This window comes from Callionymus lyra, chromosome 9 (genome assembly GCF_982586985.1).
Source record: "Callionymus lyra chromosome 9, fCalLyr1.hap1.1, whole genome shotgun sequence".
Lineage (NCBI taxonomy): Eukaryota > Metazoa > Chordata > Actinopteri > Syngnathiformes > Callionymidae > Callionymus > Callionymus lyra.
Genome location: NC_141826.1, coordinates 20,471,477 through 20,491,361, shown reverse-complemented (window position 1 = coordinate 20,491,361; position 19,885 = coordinate 20,471,477). Strand labels below are relative to the sequence as shown.

Sequence of the window (19,885 nt, the reverse complement as noted above, 5' to 3'; positions counted from 1 at the left end):
TATTATTATTGGCATAAATAAAATAGTACCATCTTGTATTATCATTTCCCTGTTATGAATAAATAATTAAGTGTACTGGCTGTAATGTAAAAAAAAACAAAAAAAGGAAATTAAATTAAAAAAAATATGGAGCGTGATGGACAAACTCCTGAAGTAGGAAGAACTGATCAAGACCATTGATCCGGAAGTCTGGCCAAATATAAATGACGTACTTACTTAAGAGCAAAGATGCTTTGCCACGAAGGGTGTCTGTTGTTCTGCCAGCATTTAGATTCCATTACAGTCGGTCGACCCTCTTGACTTTCATCTGACTATGCTATAGCTTTTTACTATAATGTTTCTTTGATGTCTTTCATGCTGAGCATCTGCAAGTTTAGTTCAGAGCTCAGGACCATTTATGTACAAATTTAATTGAAGAATTAAATAAAAAATAAATGCTTCAGCTGAGCCGTAATTCATGTTTATGTTCATATATATTCATATTCATTTATATTCATAATCACATTGTTTGTCTGTTGCAGACACTGATGCTGTGCCTCATTCTTATATATATATATATATATATATATATATATATATATATATATATATATATATATATATGTTTACACACGTATGTATTATTCCACATTATCTATTTATTTAATAGAATTTATCACAATTAATACTTAATATTTAGGAATAATAATATATATTTTTTAATGTCATACAACGCTTCATTTAATTTTATAATTTTCATTTGCATTATTCAAAATAAAAAATATAAAAATACTCATATTTTTCCAGTATTTTATTCCATTTATTTAATCTACGTTAGGTGTTGATAAAGGTTTGTTTTTTAAACGTTTCATGTGTGTTACTGACTGAATATCGATGTATGATTTTTACTTTAAATTATTTCACACAATTTAATTTAGATTCGATTTATTCTATTGTGATAGTTGCAATTATTTATAACTATTCAGAAATCACAAACTTTTATTGCCAGTGTTGTCAAAACAACATGGGATATTTTTGTGATATTATTTGGATTTACATTCAATTTAATCAGATTTAGAACAGACTGACGATACACAGACAATACTGGATGTGTTGTTACTCTAAATATATTTGTTTTTTTAATTATTAAACTAATAATATAAAAAGGAAACTAGTCTTAAGTTTACTTCTTCTTTTGATTTAATTCTCTACTTCTTTAGTTCAATTATTTAAAAGACAATTTAAAGTTGTATGTCTCTGTTGTTAAACATATCTTATCATTCTCACTATCGTTCCCACACTTGAGTCACGTGATTCAAGACCGATAAAGATATATCACTATCAGTCTCACTTCCTCCATGATCGAAATCACGATTGATTGACTGCTTGTCACTAAGGGTTAAAGTTGAAGGCGAAACCTAATGGTATCAAAGACGAGAACAAGACACAGAGCTCTCACTCTGTTCTCGTTATTAGCAGTCGCTTTAGTTTGACTAAAAATCGGATAATTTTATTTTTTTTCAAATAGATTATTTATTTAAAAATGATATGCATTAGTTCCAAGCAAAATATAAAACCTTAACAGTTGAATAATATAATAACGCTACAATAACTACAACCCAGTTTTGTTACACGTTATTTTCTACGTTAACTAATGCGTTAGTGCATAATATTGCGTAATATATTTGCGCAAAATTACTTGATCATAACTATCTTTTTTGTATGTAGTTCAACATCTTGTTTAAGAACTTTTCTTTTTTTTGACTAACACTAGCTTTAAGCTACTCTTATTAGTCAGGAGTGATACATCTCCACTAGAAACGATCTTGGGTACAGTACAATGACACGGTAACTCGATGTTTATCGATGTTTCGGCAGAAAAAACATCTTAAACAAACAACTCCAGACAAACTTTTTCCCTCGCAGGAAGTGAGGAAACATCTAGTCTGTCCGTGTTTGGAAGGTTGGACGTCGGGAGAGAAGGAGTTGTGAGCGCCGGGTGAAGAATGCCGGGGAGTTAGTTAGCCTCAAGAGTTAGCCGCTGATGTTGACGCGCGCCCCGGAGATGCAGGCTGGAGGTGGAGGTGGAGGCTGGTCGAGCTGCCGTGAGGAGGATGATGAAGATGAAGAAGATGTTTCCTCTGGAGATCCCTTGGTCGTCCACTCCTCCGAGCTGAGGAGCCTCAGGGTTTACAAGAGGAGATGGTTCGTGTTGCTGCTGCTGTGTCTGCTCAACTGTTCCAACGCCACGGTGCGTTCAGGTGTTTCCTTAACTTTCTGTATCTTTAAAAACAATATATTTTGATTTATAACATTTATATTTGATGTTTGTGTCCAAGTTAAGAATATGGAACGCGATTCCCTTTTTGATTTCGAACTTCCTTTATTCACGTCACACCCTAAATATATATATATAAAAAAATTGGAATTAATATTTGCCCTCATACAGGGAAGTTATTACACACTTGATATTACATTTACTGTTTAATTTTGTTTTAGTATTGGCTGATAGTAGGTTTGACAGGTGATCTGGGTCATGACTGTTTATCAATTGTGTAATAAGTCATAAGAGATAATAGACGTAATAAGACATAATTCATGAGAGCACACCCGGGGCAAAAAGTGTGGCCCCATGACTGTATTTATGTGGCCCCCACGACTTTAAAGTATGATCTAATAACTAGACTCGCGTCTATTTTTATTTAGATTTCAATAACAACAACATAACTTTTTAGTTGTTGTTGTCCTTTTTCCTTGTATTCGTCCTTTCCTCAAAATAATCCTCTTTTAGTGTTTTTATTTTAAAAAATGCATACATTTTAACATGTTTTTTTTTTTTTTAATGTTTTTGTTATGTAGCTTATTATAGAGACTTCTTTCTCTCTTTCTATTGGCCCCTTTGAATACACGCAGTATGTAACTGAAAAAATGTTTATGATAAAGAGGTATCGACTATTTAAAAGGACCAATGATGTACCTTTTAGTTTGAACCAAAATACGCCAACATTTAATAAATGCATCAGGAAATAATGGCTTAAAAGATACTCAACAGTGACAGAAAGTCAAATCCTGATGAGTCCTACAACCCCAGGTGGGTTTCATGACCTATATAAGAAGCTAACACTTTCATCAAAGTACTAATGGTGGTGACCTACTCACAAATTTAAATTCTGGTCTTAGAGGACCCATCGGGGATAGTGTGACGCCCTCATGAGGTGTTTATGATGTTTAAAGTTACCTTTTTTTTTAATAATAATATATATTTTTAAATGAATTATTATTACATATTATTCCTCCTTGTCCTCGAGTACCTCATATAGATTCTCTCAAGACATATATCTGATGTGTTCCCCTGTTACCGTTAAGTTGTGTATTGATTATAAATTGGCCCCTTAAGATGAGTTGTGTACACAGCGTGTCATGTGATCTGATCTATCTCAAGGGTGCCTGTGTTATGTTAACGCCTCCCACACACACACACACACACATACACACACACACACCCCCACCCTCCTCTCTTAGGACTAGTTTTCTCCACGGGATCCTTTTGTTTTCCCGGGACCAGTGGGCGACCCACCACAATGGCCGCTCAGCTGGTTGCGGGTCAGCTGATAAGAGCCAATCAGACGTCCATCTGATGACCTTCATACACTTGGGAATGTGATTAGCTGGAGCGAGGAGCGCTCGTAATCCGATCAGATAAGTGTTTGAGAGGTGGAGTCATGTGAGTGAAGAACAAAGAGAAATGATGAGCATGGATCTGGATCCGAGACCGTAACGAGAACGTTGACGTACCACATGGACCATGTGTGTAGGAAAGTTCAGAGTAGACTGTACTTTCTGAGGAGGCTCCTCTGTATGTTCTACCAGTCTGTGGTGGCAAGTGTTTGATGCTGTGGTGTCAACAGGTTGGTTCAGGAGCGGAACCAGAACAGGGTCAAAGTCCAGGTCCGACAGTATGTAGTCCTCTCTGTTACCGTTCTGTTTTTCTTTTTCCCAGATATGGCTGACCTTTGCTCCAGTGGCAGACCAGTCCGCCCAGTTCCTCGGCGTCAGCTCGGAGCGGATCAACTGGTTATCGCTGGTCTTCATGGTGGTGGCCATCCCGGTCAGCTTCGGGTCCACGTGGATGCTGGAGAGTCTCGGGCTTCGCTTCACTGTAAAGCAAGAATGTTATATGATTTCATCAACAACAACAAAAAACACAAAAAGTATTAAATCGTTTGAATCACGTTCAATAATTATGGAGACAAGAATATACAACAACAAAAAAATAGTTGAATCTTGCAAAAAGACAATAAATCTTACTTTAATTGATTGAAAACATGCAAAAAAATATTTTTATTTTTACTGAGACAAAATAACAAATCAAATGAAAGTATTTTTATGAATATTAAACTAATTAATTGTATTTAAATACATACACTACATTGTGTTTTATAAAAAATAAGTAATAAAAGTTGTATTTAATTCCTTATTAGCGGGATTTTAAACCAAAAACGTAAATATATAAATAATAACAACTGTATTCATGTTTTTTTTTTTTTATGGTCAGAGAAATGTAAAATAACAACGTTTGTTTATTTAGATTTTTTCCTTCGCTTTGCTGTACAGAAACAATTGAATTAAGAAATGTAAACCTTTTGGGTTCTGAATCAAATAATACAATGAATGGAGACAATAGACACAAAAAAATAGTATTAACAAATGTTTAATTCTATAAAAATGATAATTAAGCTTCTTTAAATTAATGTAAATATATAATATATTTTAAAATAATTTTCTTTTATTAAATAAAGACATTATTACCATTTTGAAATTAAATTTAAAGTAATTAATTGTATAAATAGAGAATTTCATTAAAAATAGATGATAATTGTATTTATTCCTGTTTTGTGCATAATTTATTTTTAAATGTATATATAATAATTAGTATTATAATTAATCAGTAGATTTTTTTGAATTATCCAATAGAAATATCATGGGTAACACAATATATTAGTAAAGTACAAACAATACACAATACAAAAGTACATTTAAAGAGTTAAAACTAATTAAAATCAAAACTAAATTCAGTTTATAGAAAAAAAGCGATAAAATACATAAACTAAAAGGAAATTGGGAAAATAATACATTATATTTTTGTCAGTAAAATATTTTACTTACATTTTAGAGACAGTTACAGAGTAAATGATAGAAATAACACACAAAAAAGTTTTTAAATAATTCATGTGAATGAAAATACTGCATAATAACTGTTGTATCAAGAAACTTAAACCAAACCTCTGCAGCTGATTCTCGGCGGCTGGCTCAACATGTTCGGAGGCTTCATCCGGTTCCTCGGCGCCGTCTGGCCCAGTTACCTGGTGGTGATGTTGGGTCAGACGGTCGGCGCTGTGGCTCAGCCGCTCATCATCTTCACGCCCACCAAGCTGGCGGCCCATTGGTTCCCCGACCATCAGCGCGCCACCGCCAACATGATCGCCTCCATGTGTGAGTCTCTTATGTCGTGCATCACTTGGAGGTTTGACAGTCCACTTCCTGTCAACTAATACAAGGTTTGACAGTCCACTTCCTGTCAACTAATACGAGGTTTGACAGTCCACTTCCTGTCAACTAATACAAGGTTTGACAGTCCACTTCCTGTCAACTAACACAAGGTTTGACAGTCCACTTCCTGTCAACTAACACGAGGTTTGACAGTCCACTTCCTGTCAACTAACACAAGGTTTGACAGTACACTTCCTGTCAACTAACACAAGGTTTGACAGTCCACTTCCTGTCAACTAACACAAGGTTTGACAGTCCACTTCCTGTCGACTAACACAAGGTTTGACAGTCCACTTCCTGTCAACTAACACAAGGTTTGACAGTCCACTTCCTGTCAACTTACACTAGGTTTGACAGTCCACTTCCTGTCAACTAACACGAGGTTTGACAGTCCACTTCCTGTCAACTTACACTAGGTTTGACAGTCCACTTCCTGTCAACTAACACAAGGTTTGACAGTCCACTTCCTGTCAACTAACACAAGGTTTGACAGTCCACTTCCTGTCAACTAACACAAGGTTTGACAGTCCACTTCCTGTCGACTAACACAAGGTTTGACAGTCCACTTCCTGTCAACTAACACAAGGTTTGACAGTCCACTTCCTGTCAACTTACACTAGGTTTGACAGTCCACTTCCTGTCAACTAACACAAGGTTTGACAGTCCACTTCCTGTCAACTAACACAAGGTTTGACAGTCCACTTCCTGTCAACTAACACAAGGTTTGACAGTCCACTTCCTGTCGACTAACACAAGGTTTGACAGTCCACTTCCTGTCAACTAACACAAGGTTTGACAGTCCACTTCCTGTCAACTTACACTAGGTTTGAAAGTCCACTTCCTGTCAACTAACACGAGGTTTGACAGTCCACTTCCTGTCAACTTACACTAGGTTTGACAGTCCACTTCCTGTCAACTAACACAAGGTTTGACAGTCCACTTCCTGTCAACTAACACAAGGTTTGACAGTCCACTTCCTGTCAACTAACACAAGGTTTGACAGTCCACTTCCTGTCGACTAACACAAGGTTTGACAGTCCACTTCCTGTCAACTAACACAAGGTTTGACAGTCCACTTCCTGTCAACTTACACTAGGTTTGACAGTCCACTTCCTGTCAACTAACACGAGGTTTGACAGTCCACTTCCTGTCAACTTACACTAGGTTTGACAGTCCACTTCCTGTCAACTAACACAAGGTTTGACCGTCCACTTCCTGTCAACTAACACAAGGTTTGACAGTCCACTTCCTGTCAACTAACACTAGGTTTGACAGTCCACTTCCTGTCAACTAACACAAGGTTTGACAGTCCACTTCCTGTCAACTAACACGAGGTTTGACAGTCCACTTCCTGTCAACTAACACGAGGTTTGACAGTCCACTTTCTGTCAACTAACACTAGGTTTGACAGTCCACTTCCTGTCAACTAACGCGAGGTTTGACGGTCCACTTCCTGTCAACTAACACAAGGTTTGACAGTCCACTTCCTGTCAACTAACACTAGGTTTGACAGTCCACTTCCTGTCAACTAACGCGAGGTTTGACGGTCCACTTCCTGTCAACTAACACTAGGTTTGACAGTCCACTTCCTGTCAACTAACACAAGGTTTGACAGTCCACTTCCTGTCAACTAACACAAGGTTTGACAGTCCACTTCCTGTCAACTAACATGAGGTTTGACAGTCCACTTCCTGTCAACTAACACTAGGTTTGACAGTCCACTTCCTGTCAACTAACACAAGGTTTGACAGTCCACTTCCTGTCAACTAACACAAGGTTTGACAGTCCACTTCCTGTCAACTAACACGAGGTTTGACAGTCCACTTCCTGTCAACTAACACTAGGTTTGACAGTCCACTTCCTGTCAACTAACACGAGGTTTGACGGTCCACTTCCTGTCGACTAACACGAGGTTTGACTGTCCACTTCCTGTCAACTAACACTAGGTTTGACAGTCCACTTCCTGTCAACTGACGCGAGGTTTGACGGTCCACTTCCTGTCGACTAACACGAGGTTTGACAGTCCACTTCCTGTCAACTAACCTGAGTCCTCTGAGATCTCTGAGCTTCAGTTTAAGGAGTCAAACTTATTTTCTGAAGAGACTCACGGATGTCATGACTCGGATTCACTTCCTCTTTAGCGACGCTGGTCTAAGCAACTTTCTCAGATGTGTTTTAATCAGTGATTCTTATTGTGGAACTGACTCAAAGTATGACTCAGCAATGCCGTGACTCAGAGTCACTTCCTGTTTACCAACTCATTTTTGAATTCTTTTACTTAAGACTTGAAGACTCATTTGGATTGAACACGAGTCTTACACACTTCCTGTAATATACTATGAGTTGCAGGAGAACCCTTAGACACAACATTCTTCTATCTCATGAGTCTTACACACTTCCTGTTGTATACCTTTAGTTGCAGGAGAACCCTTAGACACAACATTCTTCCATCTAATGAGTCTTACACACTTCCTGTTATATACCTTTAGTTGCAGGAGAACCCTCAGACGCAACATTCTTCGATCTCATGAGTCTTACACACTTCCTGTTGTATACCTTTAGTTGCAGGAGAACCCTTAGACACAACATTCTTCCATCTAATGATTCTTACACACTTCCTTTTATATACCTTTAGTTGCAGGAGAACCCTTAGACACAACATTCTTCCATCTAATGAGTCTTACACACTTCCTGTTATATACCTTTAGTTGCAGGAGAACCCTCAGACGCAACATTCTTCGATCTCATGAGTCTTACACACTTCCTGTTGTATACCTTTAGTTGCAGGAGAACCCTTAGACACAACATTCTTCCATCTAATGATTCTTACACACTTCCTGTTATATACCTTTAGTTGCAGGAGAACCCCTTAGACACAGAATTCTTCCATCTAATGAGTCTTACACACTTCCTGCTATATACCTTTAGTTGCAGGAGAACCCCTTAGACACAACATTCTTCCATCTAATGATTCTTACACACTTCCTTTTATATACCTTTAGTTGCAGGAGAACCATCAGACGCAACATTCTTTGATCTCATGAGTCAAACTAGCTTCCTGTATACTAGTTAAAAGGTTCAAGACTTAAGAATGACTCAAGTCAACTCCTGGTTCTGGTAACTTTGGTTATGACTCTGATCCACTTCCTGTGACCGGGCCTTTGACTCAAAAGAAGGGTTGCAGTGAATCAATTGTGACTCGAGTCATTTGGACACGATAAAAACATATACTATAGAGACTGCTTTATACTCAGAGTCATGAGTTAAAGATGGACTCGCAGAGAGAACAACAACAAGGCAGCTAATCAGGAGTCATTTAGCAAGAGAGCCCTCTAGTGGACACCTATATAAAACTCAAAAACAACCAGTATGTCTCTGTTTCTCTGGGGATGAACAGATTTGTGAAGGTGTGGTAGAACCTCACTCCACCACAACTCTAGTCACTTTTCTTATATAAGAGGAAGGAACAGAAAACTGAAACGTTAATTTGGAAATAAGCAGGAAGTGAAACTTGTTTGAGTCGGAACTGAAACTGTCTTTCTCTTCAGCGAGTCCTCTGGGAATCCTGCTGGCCAACGTCGTCTCCCCCCTGGTGGCCGGTAGACCTCAGCAGATCCCCACGCTGGTACCACTTGTTTACTTTTAGGTTCAGATCTCTTCATGCGATAATGATGACAAAACTCAAACACTGAAGCTACTTTATAAAAAAAACAAGACATGTGGTAAAGTTTTGAGAAAATGTACAACTTATCTTGAAAATAAATAGATGGCTTTATTTAATTGTGTTTTATTAAATACATTAATAATAATTACAATAAGAAAAATAGTCTCATGAAAAATATAATACTGACTTTCAATTCAACTGTTAAAAGGTTCAAGCAAGTCGGTTCTATAGTCGAAGAAATATTGGTTTAAATAAATTCTTCACAAATAAACTTGAGAAAATATTGAGATCTTGAGTATTTAATGTTGAACATTCTTGAGGTTCATTTCTCAAAATTGTAATTGATTCAAAGTATAATTAAATTAATTTATAAAGTTCAAATATCCAAAGAGAAAAAGGCGATAATGCAATGCTTTTATACATTTTGGACTTTAACTCCTCAAGTTCTTAATATATAAGTATTATTTAAATCTTGAGCATAAAGTTCCGACACAATAATCTAATAACAAAAGAATTTAAACCACAAAAAATCTTACTTGGAAAAAAGAAAATCTTACTTCAAACCTGAGATATTTTCGTCTGTTCAGAGAAATCCTGATGTGAAAAAAAATCTAAAACAAAATTTAAAAATTCTGACTAAGCTATTCTGATTTCAATCAGTTAGTTTCGTTTGATACTACAGAAAATAATAACTAAAATCCAACAAAAAGGAAGTGATACATTTAATAATAATTAATTAACATTACAAAATAACAAATTAAAAAAATTCTACATAAAATGTAATCTTATTTAGTATCTCAAGTGTCCTAATCCTGTTCCTAAAAGAAAGAAAGAAAGATGATTGGATGGATAAACAAGGATAATGTGCAGTTAAAAGAAAAAAAGGAAAAAAGAAATAAAAAGTGCAAGATGACACAATCTAAAGATAAAGAACATGTATCAAAGAAAAACAACAAAGAAAAGGATACAAAGATAAACATAGAATAGAAGTTATAGCGTTATATAGTTTAATAGAACGAGGAATGTATGAGTCCCTGAGTCTATTAGTGTTGCATTATGGGAGGAGCATTCGTGTCCATCTACTTCTCTGTTCACTGATAACAGTGTTCAGAGGAGTATGTCATCATAAATATGATAACATAATAAAATGTTATTTTCAATGCCAAAAATTAAAGGTTTTAAACTGAATTTTCGGTTCCACACTTTAATATTCTTAATGCTCAGGAATTCTTGCTTGAACTCACGTATCAGGGTCTAAGTCGCTAACCCTCCTTCTGTGCAGCTCCTCGTCTACGCCATCCCGTCGGGCCTCATCTGTTTCCTCACCACCATCGGCATCCGGAGCAGCGTCCCTCCGACGCCTCCCTCAGCCAGCGCCGAGCTGTCGTGCTCGGAGCCCTTCCTGCCGGGAATCAAACTGGTAACCCGTTGCTCTCTGGAGCCGAGAGCTCGACGCTCACCTGTGGTTCCGTGCAGCTCCTGAAGAACAAGTCCTACCTGGTGCTGATGCTGGCCGTCGGATCGGGCTTCGCCGTCTTCACCTGCGTGACCACACTGCTGGAGCAGATCCTGTGCGTGCACGGGTACACTAATGTGAGTTCCTTCTTCTCAGGGATCTGTTCTCAGACCAGGTGTTCTTCACCAGTATATTATCATGATGACAATAGAGGTGTGTAGCGTGAGAAAGTTTCAATAGATCACGATACAATATATAGGTATACTGTAGTGACAAGTATATATTTGTAGTATTGTCGAGTACTTGACTCCGGTGTTGCAGAATTTACAGACCACATGACTCTTGATGAAGTCGTAACTGCTTTTATTTGTTTTAAAACCAAAATATGTCCAATCATTAGCTTTTAAAGTAAACTGTATCCTCTCGTCCCCAGTCATCGCTGGGATCTCGCGGGATTTCATTGTTCCTTTATCTGTGGAGGTCGTAATGACTGCTGCCACGTAGAGGCCGAAAGTTGAATTGCAACACAAAAATGGACAAACGCTGTGAATAACTGTAATATTTAAAATGCTTAAAAAATATTTTAATTCATTAAGATTTAATTTTAAACTCTTAAGAGAAAGAAACTGAACTGAACCATAGAAAATACAAAAAATAATTGATACAGTTCTACTGAATATCGACATGGTATCATGAAGCATGTATAACGATATTTAAGTGTATCGATATTTTCTTAGATATTTCATTCGCTGTCGAGGATTTAAGGACTGCTGCCATCTAGCTGCCAGAAGTGTTATTGCAACCAAGAAAGGAACAAAGACTTTGAGTAATGTTAATTGTAAATTAAAAAAAAGGGAAATGTATTTTATACACACTTTAATGAAACATACTGTATTGATTGCATACTGATTTATATATATATATATAGTACAAGATACAGTACTTTTTTTTAATCTATACAGTTCTGTTGAATATCAATACAGTATTGTTGAAAGAAGTGAATCAATATTTTCTTTCACTTCTACTGTTCCATGATGTCGCGTCAACCACTAGAGATGCTTCGCTCTGGCTCTGGAACGTCTCGTTTTCTAGCTCCAACTTCGATCAGCTATTTCATCATGAGCAGGAAAAGGAGGTGCGCTGGAAGTAGGATCACGACCGACATGAAGGTCATTGTTCAGTAGACGTTGGTGTCACTCTGGCTGGGGAATGACCCAGAGACGGGTTCATTGCTCTACACTTAATTTGCCATCTGGCTCGGGAATGTCCCGTCAGCTGACGAGGCTTTAAGTTAGGATTCTGAGCTGCAGAACGTTGACCGGAGAAGATGTCGTCAGGGTTAGATCTTGTAAGCAGGACTCGCTGATCTGTGCAGGACTTCGCCGGCCTCTGCGGCGCCCTCCTCATCGTGTCGGGCGTGGTGGGCGCGGCCCTCCTGGGCGCCTACGTGGACAGAACCAAGAAGTTCATGGAGGCCACCAAGATCAACATGAGCTTCACGGCTCTGTCCTGCATCGCCTTCTCCGTGGTGAGTCCCCGCCGGGAGCGTCTCTCTCCGGGTCCACCTGGTGAACGGTTCCGTCCTTCGTCCAGGTGTCTCTGCTGCCGCGGCAGAAGGTCGCCGTCGCCGCCGCCTGTTCTCTGTTCGGCTTCTTCGGCTTCTCCATCTACCCGGTGTCCATGGAGCTGTCGGTGGAGTGCTCGTACCCGGTGGGCGAGGCCACGTCCGCCGGGCTCATCTTCATAGCCGGGTAACGATCGGACTCGAAGGAGACGACGGCGTCTGAACTGACGTGTCGTGTGTTTGCAGTCAAGTCCTCTCGGCGCTTTACATGGTCGTCCTGCAGGCTCTGACCAGACCCGTCGCCAGCTCCCCCCTGTCCACGTGTGGGGGCGACGACCTCAGCTGGAGAGGTCAGTGACGTCTGGACGAGAGTCTAGTGATTATTAGTGTTGCCATCCCACCTGTGACGCCAGTGTTGGATCACACGGAAACGTATTTACTCTGAATTTTTTGTTGAGTCAGCATGTTTATAAATACATGTTTAACTTCAATTATTATTTTTTGTTGAGTCAGCATGTTTATAAATACATGTTTAACTTAAATTAATATTTTTTGTTGAGTCAGCATGTTTATAAATAATAATAATAATAATAATAATCTCTAAATACATGTTTAACTTAAATTAATATTTTTTGTTGAGTCAGCATGTTTATAAATAATAATAATAATAATAATAATCTCTAAATACATGTTTAACTTAAATTATTTTTTTTTTTTTTTGTTGAGTCAGCATGTTTATAAATACATGTTTAATATAAATTATTATTTATTTTTTGTTGAGTCAGCATGTTTATAAATACATGTTTAACTTAAATTATTATTTATCTTTTGTTGAGTCAGCATGTTTATAAATACATGTTTAACTTAAATTATTATTTATCTTTTGTTGAGTCAGCATGTTTATAAATACATGTTTAACTTAAATTATTATTATTTTTTTGTTGAGTCAGCATGTTTAAAAATACATGTTTAACTTAAATTATTATTTATTTTTTGTTGAGTCAGCATGTTTATAAATATATGTTTAACTTAAATTATTATTTATTTTTTGTTGAGTCAGCATGTTTAAAAATACATGTTTAACTTAAATTATTATTATTTTTTTGTTGAGTCAGCATGTTTAAAAATACATGTTTAACTTAAATTATTATTTATCTTTTGTTGAGTCAGCATGTTTATAAATACATGTTTAACTTAAATTATTATTATTTTTTTGTTGAGTCAGCATGTTTAAAAATACATGTTTAACTTAAATTAATAATTATTTTTTGTTGAGTCAGCATGTTTATAAATATATGTTTAACTTAAATTATTATTATTTTTTGTTGAGTCAGCATGTTTATAAATACATGTTTAATTTAATTTTTTATTTATTTTTTGTTGAGTCAGCATGTTTAAAAATACATGTTTAACTTAAATTATTATTTATTTTTTGTTGAGTCAGCATGTTTATAAATATATGTTTAACTTAAATTATTATTTATTTTTTGTGGAGTCAGCATGTTTATAAATACATGTTTAACTTAAATTATTAGTATTTTTTGAGTCAGCATGTTTATAAATACATGTTTAACTTAAATTATTATTTATTTTTTGTTGAGTCAGCATGTTTATAAATACATGTTTAACTTAAATTATTATTTATTTTTTGTTGAGTCAGCATGTTTATAAATATATGTTTAACTTAAATTATTAGTATTTTTTGTTGAGTCAGCATGTTTATAAATACATGTTTAATATAAATTATTATTTATTTTTTGTTGAGTCAGCATGTTTATAAATATATGTTTAACTTAAATTATTAGTATTTTTTGTTGAGTCAGCATGTTTATAAATACATGTTTAACTTAAATTATTATTTATTTTTTGTTGAGTCAGCATGTTTATAAATACATGTTTAACTTAAATTATTATTTATTTTTTGTTGAGTCAGCATGTTTATAAATACATGTTTAACTTAAATTATTATTTATCTTTTGTTGAGTCAGTATGTTTATAAATACATGTTTAACTTAAATTATTATTATTTTTTTGTTGAGTCAGCATGTTTATAAATACATGTTTAACTTAAATTATTATTATTTTTTTGTTGAGTCAGCATGTTTATAAATACATGTTTAATTTAAATTATTATTATTTTTTTGTTGAGTCAGCATGTTTATAAATACATGTTTAATTTAAATTATTATCATTTTTTTGTTGAGTCAGCATGTTTATAAATACATGTTTAACTTAAATTATTATTATTTTTTGTTGAGTCAGCATGTTTATAAATACATGTTTAACTTAAAATATTATTATTTTTTGTTGAGTCAGTATGTTTATAAATACATGTTTAACTTAAATTATTATTATTTTTTGTTGAGTCAGCATGTTTATAAATACATGTTTAACTTAAATTATTATTATTTTTTGTTGAGTCAGCATGTTTATAAATACATGTTTAACTTAAATTATTATTATTTTTTGTTGAGTCAGCATGTTTATAAATACATGTTTAACTTAAATTATTATTATTTTTTGTTGAGTCAGCATGTTTATAAATACATGTTTAACTTAAATTATTATTATTTTTTGTTGAGTCAGCATGTTTATAAATACATGTTTAACTTAAAATATTATTATTTTTTGTTGAGTCAGTATGTTTATAAATACATGTTTAACTTAAATTATTATTTATTATTTGTTGAGTCAGCATGTTTATAAATACATGTTTAACTTAAATTATTATTATTATTTTTTGTTGAGTCAGCATGTTTATAAATACATGTTTAACTTAAATTATTATTATTATTTTTTGTTGAGTCAGTATGTTTATAAATACATGTTTAACTTAAATTATTATTTATTTTTTGTTGAGTCAGCATGTTTATAAATACATGTTTAACTTAATTTTTTTTTTTTTTTGTTGAGTCAGCATGTTTATAAATACATGTTTAACTTAAATTAATATTTTTTTTTTGTTGAGTCAGCATGTTTATAAATACATGTTTAACTTAATTTTTTTTTTTTTTTTGTTGAGTCAGCATGTTTATAAATACATGTTTAACTTAAATTATTATTATTATTTTTTGTTGAGTCAGCATGTTTATAAATACATGTTTAACTTAAATTATTATTATTTTTTGTTGAGTCAGCATGTTTATAAATACATGTTTAACTTAAATTATTATTTATTTTTTGTTGAGTCAGCATGTTTATAAATACATGTTTAACTTAAATTATTATTATTTTTTGTTGAGTCAGCATGTTTATAAATACATGTTTAACTTAAAATATTATTATTTTTTGTTGAGTCAGCATGTTTATAAATACATGTTTAACTTAAATTATTATTATTTTTTGTTGAGTCAGCATGTTTATAAATACATGTTTAACTTAAATTATTATTTATTTTTTGTTGAGTCAGCATGTTTATAAATACATGTTTAACTTAAATTATTATTATTATTTTTTGTTGAGTCAGCATGTTTATAAATACATGTTTAATTTAAATTATTATTTTTTGTTGAGTCAGCATGTTTATAAATACATGTTTTCCTTAAATTATTATTATTATTTTTTGTTGAGTCAGCATGTTTATAAATACATGTTTAATTTAAATTATTATTTTTTGTTGAGTCAGCATGTTTATAAATATATATTTAACTTAAATTATTAGCTAGCGCTGCTAATGTTAGCCTCACAACTATTACTCTTGTACGTCAGGGATTTTTAAAATTTGTGTCGATTTTTCTTTTAAAATTTTCATTTTGAGCGCGGAAGAAAAAAAAATCTGCATTTAAACATTTCAAGAACAATTTGACACTAAAAAAGTAAACAAATGAACTTGAAAATTGTCAAAATTATTCTCAAAAAGGTATTTTTAGGGAAAAAAAGTTTAAAGTTGAAAAAAAGTGAAAACTAACGACTACGGACATGCTTTTCCTTGAATTTCTGGAACTCCTGTGTTGTTCTCAGTATTATCTTGATCTTTAAAATATATACTTTTTTGAGTATTGTTTTGATTGTTTAAGCGCTTTGTGACCCTGGTCTCGAAAAGCGCTATATAAATAAATATTACTTACTTACATGCAAAAACGAAAAGTAGGTTTTAAATTAAAAAATACTTATTAAAAGAGGAAGAAATAACAATATGTAAATGTAAATAACTGTTTAAAGAATACCCAACTTTAGAAAATAACAAATTTAGAAAAAAGTGTTTAAAAAACATATTTTCAAAAAGGTAAACATAAAACTCACTGTCAATATGAGCAACAGTGGGCTTAAGTCCCGCCCCCTTGTTCTTCAAACCCAATCAGAACGCTTTGCTCAATCTGCTCTCTGGCTCGTCAGTGCCCCTGCTGGTGATGTCTGGACTCTGCACCTTCTTCACCTGCTTGTTCGTCATTTTCTTCAACACGCGATACCGACGGCTGGAGGCCGAGGAGGACGCCCTCTGCCGGACGAGGCGCGCCAACGCTCCAGACCACAGCGAGGGCGAACCAAGGGCGTGATTTGACCTGCATACGTCATATATACGTCATATATACGTCATACATACGTCATGTAGACCAAAACTCTGGATACTGTTATTAAGACTGTATTTTACAATCGGACAAAAAACTTGCCAAGACGACCAAATAAAACCTCCTGACGAAATACTCGGTCGACGGATTTTACTCTGCAGTAACTTATTTTCCAACTACTGGTACATTTACTGTACAGTGTATTTTTATTTTATTTTATGGTAGTTTTCAGTGCCTGAACAGAAAGTGAGAATAAACCAATCAAGGAAATAATTTCTGTATCTATTGTATAGTTTTTTTTTTAACAGGTTTACTAACAATAGTGTTCGACAAATTCACTGTTTGACAGTATTTTTACATTTTACTTAATACTAATATTTGTTACATCATGTGTTTGAAATGTAAGGAATTAATGAAATACAATGTTTACTTTTCAAATAATGTTTGGAATGACTGTTAATAAAAGTTTAATATCTGGCGGATCATGTGGACGCAAATAAATGTTACACAAAATGTTGAAAACCTTGTTTTCTGAAGTCTCACAACGGGAAATGCGACGTGTTGTCGTTTTGAAAAGTTGATATAATGGCAAAAAATCAATGTCTCGGAAAAAGGGGAAATGATGTCGAAAAACTGAAGTTTAATATTTGGCGGATCATGTGAAAGCAAATAAATGTTGAAAAGTTGTTTTCTGAGGGAAGATTCGACATATTTTCGTTACCAAAACTTGCAGTAGAACTTGTAGAAATGGCTAAAAAGCAACATCCCTGAAAAAGGGAAATCATTTTAATAAAAAAGTATAGTTCAATATCTACAGGATCATGTGGACGCAATTAAATGTTGACCAAATGTTATTCGTCATAAAAAAAACCCTGAAAATTTGACATTTTCGTACCAAAACTGGTAAAAATGCCAAACAAATGTCTCTGAAAATGGGAAATAATGTGTTGGAACCATAGTTTAATATCTGGATCATGTGAACGCAAATTAATGTTGAAAATAAGTAAAACACCTGCAAAGTTCGACCTAATTTTGCTACAAAAAGTTGAAATAATGGCCAAAAATCAATGTCTCGGAAAAAGGGGAAATGATGTCGAAAAACTGGAGTTTAATATTTGGCGGATCATGTGAACGCAAATAATTGTTTAAAAGTTGTTTTCTGAGGGAAGATTCAACATATTTTCGTTACCAAAACTTGCAGTAGAACTTGTAGAAATGGCTAAAAAGCAACATCCCTGAAAAAGGGAAATCATTTTAATAAAAAAGCATAGTTCAATATCTACAGGACCATGTGGACGCAATTAAATGTTGACCAAATGTTGAAAATGCCGTGCAAGTCATAAAAAAAACCCTGAAAATTTGACATATTTTCATACCAAAACTGGTAAAAATGCCAAAAAAATGTCTCTGAAAATGGGAAATAATGTCTTGGAACCATAGTTTAATATCTGGATCATGTGAACGCAAATTAATGTTGAAAATAAGTAAAACACCTGCAAAGTTCGACCTAATTTTGCTACAAAAAGTTGAAATAATGGCCAAAAATCAATGTCTCGGAAAAAGGGGAAATGATGTCGAAAAACTGGAGTTTAATATTTGGCGGATCATGTGAACGCAAATAATTGTTTAAAAGTTGTTTTCTGAGGGAAGATTCAACATATTTTCGTTACCAAAACTTGCAGTAGAACTTGTAGAAATGGCTAAAAAGCAACATCCCTGAAAAAGGGAAATCATTTTAATAAAAAAGCATAGTTCAATATCTACAGGACCATGTGGACGCAATTAAATGTTGACCAAATGTTGAAAATGCCGTGCAAGTCATAAAAAAAACCCTGAAAATTTGACATATTTTCATACCAAAACTGGTAAAAATGCCAAAAAAATGTCTCTGAAAATGGGAAATAATGTCTTGGAACCATAGTTTAATATCTGGATCATGTGAACGCAAATTAATGTTGAAAATAAGTAAAACACCTGCAAAGTTCGACCTAATTTTGCTACAAAAAGTTGAAATAATGGCCAAAAATCAATGTCTCGGAAAAAGGGGAAATGATGTCGAAAAACTGGAGTTTAATATTTGGCGGATCATGTGAACGCAAATAATTGTTTAAAAGTTGTTTTCTGAGGGAAGATTCAACATATTTTCGTTACCAAAACTTGCAGTAGAACTTGTAGAAATGGCTAAAAAGCAACATCCCTGAAAAAGGGAAATCATTTTAATAAAAAAGCATAGTTCAATATCTACAGGACCATGTGGACGCAATTAAATGTTGACCAAATGTTGAAAATGCCGTGCAAGTCATAAAAAAAACCCTGAAAATTTGACATATTTTCATACCAAAACTGGTAAAAATGCCAAAAAAATGTCTCTGAAAATGGGAAATGTCTTGGAACCATAGTTTAATATCTGGCGGATCATGTGAACGCAAATTAATGTTGAAAATAAGTAAAACACCTGCAAAGTTCGACCTAATTTTGCTACAAAAAGTTGAAATAATGGCCAAAAATCAACGTCTCTGAAATTGGGAAATAATGTCGAAAAACCGCAGTTCAATATCTGGTGGATCATGTGAACGCAAATTTTATTTTCTAAAGCCTGAAAAAAAACAACGGTAAAATTCTTCAAATGTTTTTTTCTGCTCAGTTATTATAAGTTCATTTCTACATGCAAGTATCTGTAGATCATAGTATTTAGTGTGTAATGAAATTACTTTCATCATTCAAATTCCTCTTGGAAAGTAATAAGTGAGTCAGTAAAAAAAAAAGGCTCCAAATATCTGTAGAAAAACTAAAAAGATCAGTTGTTTGTAATATAAATGTTACATAATATAAATTGAAAATTGCATTAAAAATGAATTAAATTAATAAAAATAAAAAAAGAGAAAATAATCTTGTTACTATTATTATCCGAGTTAAAATAAATGAATATTGTAAATAGAACTTTAATTAAACTATCATAAATCAAAAGCTAAAATCCTGATTCATTTATTCTTCTTCAATGGTCGCATCGTTTTAGTGACGAAGTGAAGAGGCTCATGAACAGGAAGTCAGGGGGGGACACAGTTGCACGGCGCACCAGGTAAATGATACTAGTTTTAATGGTTTTCATTCCACATGAAAGAAATATAAAAGTAGAGCTGTGGACGTTTGAAAGATTCTCTAAA

General features: G+C 34.0%; 2 protein-coding genes across 2 annotated transcripts in view; one reads left to right on the top strand and one right to left on the bottom strand.

The window, feature by feature from the left end:
• Positions 1-1,813: 1,813 nt before the first annotated feature.
• Positions 1,814-17,303, top strand: slc49a3 (solute carrier family 49 member 3). Its single transcript, XM_087799389.1, has 10 exons — positions 1,814-2,230; positions 3,980-4,138; positions 5,271-5,472; positions 9,078-9,154; positions 10,476-10,613; positions 10,670-10,786; positions 12,025-12,177; positions 12,243-12,400; positions 12,460-12,563; positions 16,549-17,303. Exons 1-10 carry the CDS (start codon positions 2,024-2,026, stop codon positions 16,707-16,709), a joined length of 1,476 nt encoding a protein of 491 aa, XP_087655515.1. The 5' UTR covers positions 1,814-2,023; the 3' UTR covers positions 16,710-17,303.
• A 2,498-nt stretch (positions 17,304-19,801) lies between these two features.
• ncbp1 (nuclear cap binding protein subunit 1) overlaps positions 19,802-19,885 on the bottom strand; it is a 12,684-nt gene continuing 12,600 nt past the window's right edge. Inside the window, exon 23 of the mRNA XM_087799343.1 lies at positions 19,802-19,885. This exon is cut by the window's right edge and continues 209 nt beyond it. The gene's annotated coding sequence lies outside the window, so the exon portion shown is untranslated.